Below are 8,468 nucleotides of genomic sequence, written 5' to 3' on the forward strand. Positions count from 1 at the left end.
TAGAGTTTCATTACGACGGAGATTGTCTGCGTGTTGCAGAAAATACATTTTAGTATCGGGACGCGATGATAAACTGGGTGGCACAAAACATACCTTACTTGGAATGCCTTTGATGAAGCGCATGCTTTAAAGGGACACTGAGGAGAAGTTGAAGTTGGCTTGTATCGATAGAATAGCAGCTCCTGATCACAAAAACGCCACTCTTACTGAAAACAAAGCTCTTGTAATGTAGAAAATAGCAAGAACCAAAATACAGGTGTCGCCGTCACAGGCCAATCTCGCAAGTACAAGCGTGATGACTTGGAGGAATTTTCCTTACTTCATGGAAACCACGAATCTCTGAGGCTGGCAAAGGAATGTTTGTGCACCGCACCGCTAGCGCTCAGAAATCACGGAGTCTGCGTTTACGTCACGTTCACGTCACTCCGTTCTGAGACGTCATAAGAGTTGCCGTGGCGTCATAAGAGTTCCCTGAGTTTGAATCAGAGCGGCGGGAAAAACTTTTTCATCTTCGAATCCAAATTTCTTTGAAATAACTGCACCTTTCGCGCCCGGTCAAGCGGCAACAAAGTCATGAAATGCCGAACTATCAGATTTTGCTAACAAAAAAAAAATGAGAGTTCTCCTCAGTGTCCCTTTAAGCAATGATAAGGACAATTTGTTCATTTTGGGTAGACGAGCGATTATCTAGTATACGCTTGTACGATAGCATGATAACAGGGAGAAAGGTGGGCACGGGGGCTAACCTTTAGAAATAGTTATGGGCAAAGAAGAAATGCAACCAATTTTAAACTTTGTTCGTGCGTCCTATGAGAGATTTACAATAAAGGAAAACGCAGTGATGGCGCCCGGGACCAAGTTATTCTGTCCTGCTTTTGCGCACTGAGATGAAAAGAGAGAATAAAGATATGATAGCAGGTCGTGTGATGGAAGTTGCCAAAGCTCACCAATGTGTGGGTATTTAAATCGCATTTTTTAAACTTTCCATTGCTGTTGCGACTTCTGCACTAAATACATGCTTGTCTGGAAATACTCTTGGGTTCGGTTAATATCCTCATCACTGCCACAAGAATAATCCAATAGAGATATTTGATAGTTTACTTCAGCTGAAGAATTATTATTTAGAACACTTCGAGTTCTCTCACTTTCGATCTTCCATTTATGGCGTATGAAAGCATTTTATAGATGAGTATCTTTGAAACTTTAGGTGCTAGGCGTTTTAGGTGCTGCCAAAACGTGAGAAAAACACGAATATCCTGCAGACTAGACATAAAGAAATTTGGTTAGTGCCGACGCCTAGGGCATATTATACCGAGCAGTTTCTTTCTTATACTGTTCCAGTATTATTAAATAAATTGAACAAAGAATTGTTTGACCCCTTTCAGCATTCAAGTGATGTTATTAAGCGATTTTTTCTTAGCAAGATTACGTAATATTGCACTCAGTTTAAACATATACCTGTTATTTTTTTTTCGTTTCCCTATGACCAGTTATTTGTTTTTCTAATACCTATGTTTGTGCTGCAATGCATAGCGCTGCTTTTTTACAGTGTTTTGTTATTTTGTTTCAGTGTTTATTTGGAAAATTGAAAATCTCTGCCTGTGTACTGTACTGCCAAGTTGATAAAGGGGGCAGGACCTCTGTCAAGCTTACGAGCTTTTAGTCCTGTCTCCTTCTCTGTCCAAGAGAAAATAAAGACAATGAAATGTTTGATCAGTGTTTCAAGTGATGTTTAGTGCATCGAGTAGATGAATTCACTGGTCGAGCTTGAAGAAATGGTGATGTGTTTGCGTACTTTTCTCTATAGTTTGTGCAAGAAATTCGCGTTCTTAACATCTCTAGCACAGAGGAAAAATTTTTCAAGAAAATAAAAAATTTCGCGCTCGCCACTTTTTCGCACATGTGCCGAGAAAAGTTTTCAGAACACCGGTACCTCGAAAAAAATGAATTGCTTCACTGCCTACGGCTTGGCGCCAAGCTTAGAGGGTTTGCATTATGCGGTCGAGGAAGGAATTACAAAGCGCACCCTTCAGTTCATGCCGGATGCTTATACATAAGCCCAGGAACTTAAGCTTTTTCAAAATTTTCGTCTTCCAAAAACTTGTGTGGAGACGTGTATGGTGTAAGCGGAGATTTTTAAAAAAAGTGGGCCCCATAATAACCGTTCAGTTGCATGAAATCACAAGATGAGCCTTTTGATGCTGCCGCTATCACTCTACCATATTCGGACAAGCATTTGCGGCTGTCCCAGAATGAGCGGATCATTTGTCAGGTACTTAGCCATAAAATGAGAAGAACATATAAAAATCTAGTGCCAGTCCAGGCGATAGACGACAAATGCAGAGAATAAAAAAGCTTCTCAGGAGGAGGCTCTGTGCCCGAAGCCGAATTTAATATTTCAGAAATACGAATTGTGTACTATGGTGGCTTTTGGTTTTTCGTCAAGCGCTTTCTTTGTTTTATAATAATTCAAACGTCATTTATAGTCTCATGAGTTTTTATTATCATCATCAACAGCTTGACTACTTCTACTGCAAGACAAAGGCCATGTATCTCCATTAACCCTGCCCTGTGCCAGCTGCGGCCACCTTACACCCGCAAACTACCTAATATCACCCTCCCACCTGATTTTCTGCCGCCCCCTGCTACGCTTGCCTTCTCTTGGAATCCGCTCCGTTACCCTTAAGGACCAGCGGTTATCTTGCCTTCGCATTACATGCCCTGCCCAAGCCCATTTCTTCCTCTTCATTCCGACTAGGATGTCATTAACCCGCGTTTGTTCCCTCACCCACTCCGCCCGCTTCCGGACTCAACGTTGCACCTGTCATTTTTCTTTCCATGGCTCGCTGCGTTGTCCTTAACTTAAGCTGAACTCTTTTCTTTAGCCTCCACGTTTCTGCCCCGTAGGTGAGTACCGGTAAGGTACAGCTGTTGTACACTTTTCTCTTGAGGGATATTGGTAAACGGCCATTCATGATCTGAAAGAACCGGTCGAATGTCCTCCACCCCAGTCTTAGTCTTCTAGTTACTTCCCTATCGTGATCCCGATCTGCAGTCACTACCTGCCCTAATTAGACATTTCGCTAACCAATTCCAGCGCCTCGCTACCAATTATAAACTGCTGATAAGCTTCTGATTGCAATGCTGTTAACTGACCTGTGAAGTATGGCTTCACATATATATAAGTACAGCCTACAGATATTAGTTGTATGCTCTAAATATATATGTTATGAGACACTGTCACAACGCTGGCGCATAATCTTCACTGTGTTATTGCTCGTGCCAGCGAGCAATTGCGAGCCACCTAGGTTGTGCAGAAGATCAGCTTATGCCGTATTTTGTAACCAGCTCTTTACTGTTCTGTTGTTTAGTTTCTTGGGGATAGGTCAGCCTCTTTTTGGCTACCACAGCCGCTGTACATAATTGCTTTTTCGTCGCCAGCACTGATATCTCAGGAGGCACTTGCCACTGGTATAAAATGGGAAACGTAATAGTCACGAAATTTATTTCAAGAAACACGACTGGTAAATATTTCTATAACAAAAATATTGTGCGGTCCCGCAGAGGCCTCTTGAAATGACAATACCCGGGACGGCTGCAGCTTATCTGTAATAATGTAAACATTTTATATTTTATTGTATGTTATGTAACGATGCGTCACTTTTTATCTAAGGTTCGTTACGTTATACACATTACATAGCCCCAACCTTTACCTCCTACAATGATAGGCCTTTGCCGGCTAAATGTTAATTGTTTTCTGAAGCGCATATTTTCTTACTGGGCTTGTTACTTTCTTCCATTTTGCGTTATCATATTTGTGTTGTTGTCACAGCTTGTTTTATGAAAGTTCGCGTTCGCTGTACTAAGCTGCGATTATTACGCATATCTTTTCAATGGCGGCATTTCACACTTCATGCGTTTTGCTTTTTCTTATATGGTTTAGTCTTTCGTTCTTTCCTTGTTTGAAAACAAATACTGTCCCGTGTCCCATGACGTTTTTTTAAAGCCTTCAGGTTCTTCAGGGAACAATAAACGATAGAATCAAAATAATGTGCTATGCTATGTGTGTCGTTTTATGCCATGTTATGCGCGCCAAGGATGCTTAGAGAATCGCGTCCGAAACCAGAGGGGTGCCTCAAGTCCCTAACACGCAACAAACTTCTTGGTCGGCCGACTTTGCATTCTGTTGATGGTCCGCTGGGCAAGGATGCCTTTATATAAAACAAAATCGCACTCACGCGAATGAGAACCCGAACTGAGGGAACGTCTCTCCCAAGTGATTTCGCATGGATAATAGTTAACTTTGAGAAATTATTTACCAACATTCCAGCATATCATAAGGTGCCCTGAGCGGAATAAACAAGCCCATTAATAACGTGTTTGTATTCTTCTTGTCGCGAAAACTTCTGACGGCACATCGCAATGCAGCCTGTTTACAGCAGGCGCCTGATGCACACGTGGGAAAGGGGGTCAGCGCTCATCGACATTCACGGCGTCGCTCCAAACACTGCGGGGAGAACCGGTCGCTTCCCGGCTTAATCGAGGCGATAAATCGCACGCGCGGTCCGCCACAGAGCTGCAGTAAGAATAAAGTGGGAGTGCATTCTTTCGTACGTCTTACGATTTGTCCTTGAACAACAAGTCGCGGACGTCGCTGAACGCAACTTCGATTGCAGCCGTGTTTCGCTGGCTATGGGAAGCCGGGAATTGCGAGAAGCCAGCTTGCCTTCCCATATACCCTCGCACAGTGCAAAACAGTGCAGTATCCGCTAATGTTGAAATTATAGTGGCGTAATAATTGAGCAAAGCGAGTGAGTTGTTCGTTTGTACGCAGCGTTCATGGTTTAGGACGCTAGGTGTCTATCTTTACGTGTTTATTGATTCAGACAACCGGCGCCTGCGGACGCGTGTTTTATTTTTAACCGGAGAGCACCATTTCCATTTTTGTCCTTGATTGCCACGCGTCATCTCCCTTTCTTTCTCAACGCTGTGCACTACTGTCGGGGGAGAGTGCGAACGGAGAGGTCTGTAGTGGCCTCATTGGCGTGTTGACAAGAAAGCAGCCGCCGTTGCGTACCTGGCGTCATATATAAGGTTCGGCGTTCGGCTACAATTCTGCCGAGAAGTGAACAGCGGGTGTTTTGGAAGACACGTGTGCACTCAAACTTACAAACATGGGGTTCAAGACGCTCGCTATTCAGCTGCTTGCGCTTGTCGTGGTGGCTGTGATGGTCGCAGAGGCTAAGAAAGGTACGTCTCATCCGTGTTCGTCATGTCCTCGCCATGACTTTAGGTGGCTGCGGGAAGCTTAGTGCCAAGATAAAGAAAAGGTGCTTATAAGCGACGCACGCGCTAGTTTCACGAGAGGAGTATTTTCCGGGCATATCTGAGAGATTATTCCGTTGAATGAGCATATTAAAGAAAATCGATACGTAAAGAGAACCTGAGGTTACTGGAGTGAATTCAAGGTTGTTTTGAATCTATAGGAATTTTTAGGAGTTCGGACCTTGTACTATGATTTTATTGTAGTTCATAGCGCGCATTTTGTTTTTCTTAAGTCACCGAGGCTTTTACTCACGCATGCGTTTTGTTGCCCAGACAAGATGCTAGGGGCTTTGTAGTCAGTGAAGCAATAGTAACGTAATTTAGTTTTCAGAAGCGCATTACTGGCCAATTCTGTCGAAACACTTTCTGTACTACTCAGTGTGGGTGTGGAGCACCATATTAGAAAATGAGGATTAGAGAGTTAAACACATAACTTGTAGTATTTTTTGCAGGCGAAAATAGTCCCTTGCCCATAAAGCAGATTAAATGATTGAGTAATTGAGCGCTAAGAAGTGGCTTTCATTTAGTATGTGCCATGTAAAATGTATGATGGACAACTACAAATTCCTTGCGCAACAAAACTAGCGTAATCACTCAAGCTTCCCAACCCGCTGAAGTGACCGTGTCAGACAAAGGTTTTGAACTGAAGTGACCGTGCAAGAAAAAGGAGAATAACTACACCACTGATTGCAAAACAATGTTCATTTACAGGAGTGCAAATATGAGAGTGATCTGGAATGCAGGTGACTGGCCTTTGAGGTGGTTGCACTCCCTGTGTAACCAATGAGTTTGATCATGGTGTGCAGCGTTTTCAATGAAAAGAATGACGACCCCGTGAACGAGGTATCTCGACTTCGTGGACAATCTCGGCCGTAGATTATTCCCACGGAAAAAAAGGCAGGTGTTTGTATAGCAAATGGCGATACAAAAATCACGGCATTTATTCACTCCGGGGAAGAGCGAGCACTCTTGAATGTTCACGATTTGTTTTCGCTCTCTGAATGTTAGTTAGGCTTACATAAGTCCCGCCTCTTTGTCCCGACAGACCTGGACTTGGGGGGTCCAAAGAAATGCGGCCGCAATGAGGAGCTGAAGCAATGCCAGAGCAGCAGCTGTGCCGAGACCACCTGCAAGAAGCCCACAATTGGACCCGCTTGCACGTACGACTGTGTCACCGGTTGCTTCTGCTCCACGGGGTTCTTCAGGAACAGCCGGGGTGCATGCGTGCCCAGAAACCAGTGTCCATGAATCTAAGGACGGCACACAGGCCTGCGTGCGCCAAGACCATCGAACGTACCTTATAATATCGTGCCATCCGTCCCCGGATCCCTTGTTCCTGCCCACTTGTTCTGTTCGACGACATGTCAGTGACCCTACCTGCCCTCACCCTCCCATCCTACAAGTTAATAAACACAGTACTGTTGAAAAAATAGCGTTGCATTGCTAACGCTAAGGCGCCCGTGTGCTGTGCGATGTCAGTGCACGTTAAAGATCCTCAGGTGGTGGGAATTATCACGGTGCCCTCCACTACGGCGTCTCTTTCTTCCTTTCTTCTTTCACTCCCCTCTTCATCCCTTCCCTTACGGCGCGGTTCAGGTGTCCAACGATATATGAGGCAGATACTGTGCCATTTCCTTTCCCGAAAAACTAATTATTATTATTATTATTATTGCTGGAAGACGTACTGCTTAATATACGATGTTATTCTCTCTTCGTTGTGGGGCTAGAGCTCATCAAGCGGAGGACAATGCTTATTAATCACATAAACGTTACGGCCCTGCTCCAGGAGTCGTGTTCCTGACATGGTTGGGAAGAAGGCTACTGCAGCGAATCCGAAACGCCTTTTAATTGTTTTTTTTATTAAGCACAATAAGTCAGCGCTTGATGACTTTTCGCCTTGAATATTCCTGACTACGCGGGGTTCCTTGAAACCTTTGATTCTGACTTCGTTTTAACAAGTTTTTCTACTGTTACATTTTTGTCAGTTTTCGCTGTGTTTTTCACACGTTGTGCGTTTAAGAATAAAAACATAACAAAATGAAGCGGACAATTTTTACTGTAGTGTAAAAAAATTATGTTCACAGCTTAATACTTGTAGAAGTTCTGCAAAGGCTGCTGTCGGTGCACTACAAGCCATGAATTAAGCGAGGATTCCAGACGACATTCCTGATAAAACGGTCTATTGTGTGCGTTACATCAGCGGTATTCATGAATGCCATCAAGCCGGATTAACAGTTATCGTTTGGCGGTGATATTCCATAACCGTGGTGCTTGGAGGTGTAGCTCCAAACAAAAAAAAATGTAACGAATTCAAATATGAGCAGACTGCATACGATACCTTCTTGCCCCACTATCAACTTTGCATTGGCGGGGGGAGGGCATGTGGCCGACCATTGTCGCCACTGCCGTGGTTGCACGCCTCTGTTCCGCGATACCACTATCCTCAACAAGTTCGCGTCTAAACTAAGCAGAGAAATGTATGAGGCCTACTGTATCAAGAAGGAATCCGGCTCGTGTGTCAGCAAAACCTCGGTTAACCTGTCCGATAAAGAGTATTCACATCTAGATTGCATGATGTCTCTTACACGCCTGCGCGCAAGTGTTACGTGATGATCGTTTGTCATGTCACCACATGATTACGATGATTGTATAAATGTGACGCACTGTTGTAATAAACTAGTTGAAGTTCCGCGCTCTGTCCTGTTGGTTTTTTCCTCGTCCTTTGTCTTTTTTTTGCGCGGTTTCAAGATGCACTCGATCAACTTTTCCTTGCGGCACCGGTGCTGAAATTGTTTATTTTTTGATCTACTGCATTTTCCTCCATCACGGTGCCCCTGCAGTCGTTTTATCTGATAAAGGCACGAAATTTACATCAGCCCTTACTCAGGAAATTTAGCGGCTCAGTTGCACCAGTATCCGTCGAACCACTGCCTAATCAGATCGACAAGGATTGGCGACATGTTGTTTCCTAGCTTCTTAGGAGCTCACAAGGCTAGTTCATGCTCCTATCTTGCAGAAAAATACGTTTATTTAGGCAATGTCTAAAGGCGACCGGCTTGGCAATTTCAGTATTGTGAGCCGTGAGAACCACGTGCTTTTTCTTTATTATTTTGTTATCCAAAGGTAAGAGCCAGGATATCTGC

The 8,468-nt window shown here is 43.9% G+C and overlaps 1 protein-coding gene across 1 annotated transcript; it reads left to right on the forward strand.

Moving 5' to 3' along the window:
- Positions 1–5,092: 5,092 nt before the first annotated feature.
- LOC144100984 (ixochymostatin-like) lies at positions 5,093–8,014 on the forward strand. The gene is made up of 2 exons (XM_077633943.1): positions 5,093–5,250; positions 6,371–8,014. The coding sequence occupies exons 1-2, from the start codon at positions 5,175–5,177 to the stop codon at positions 6,571–6,573; spliced, it is 279 nt and encodes a 92-aa protein (XP_077490069.1). The 5' UTR covers positions 5,093–5,174; the 3' UTR covers positions 6,574–8,014.
- The last annotated feature ends 454 nt before the right edge of the window (positions 8,015–8,468 follow it).

This window comes from Amblyomma americanum, chromosome 8 (assembly GCF_052857255.1).
Source record: "Amblyomma americanum isolate KBUSLIRL-KWMA chromosome 8, ASM5285725v1, whole genome shotgun sequence".
Lineage (NCBI taxonomy): Eukaryota > Metazoa > Arthropoda > Arachnida > Ixodida > Ixodidae > Amblyomma > Amblyomma americanum.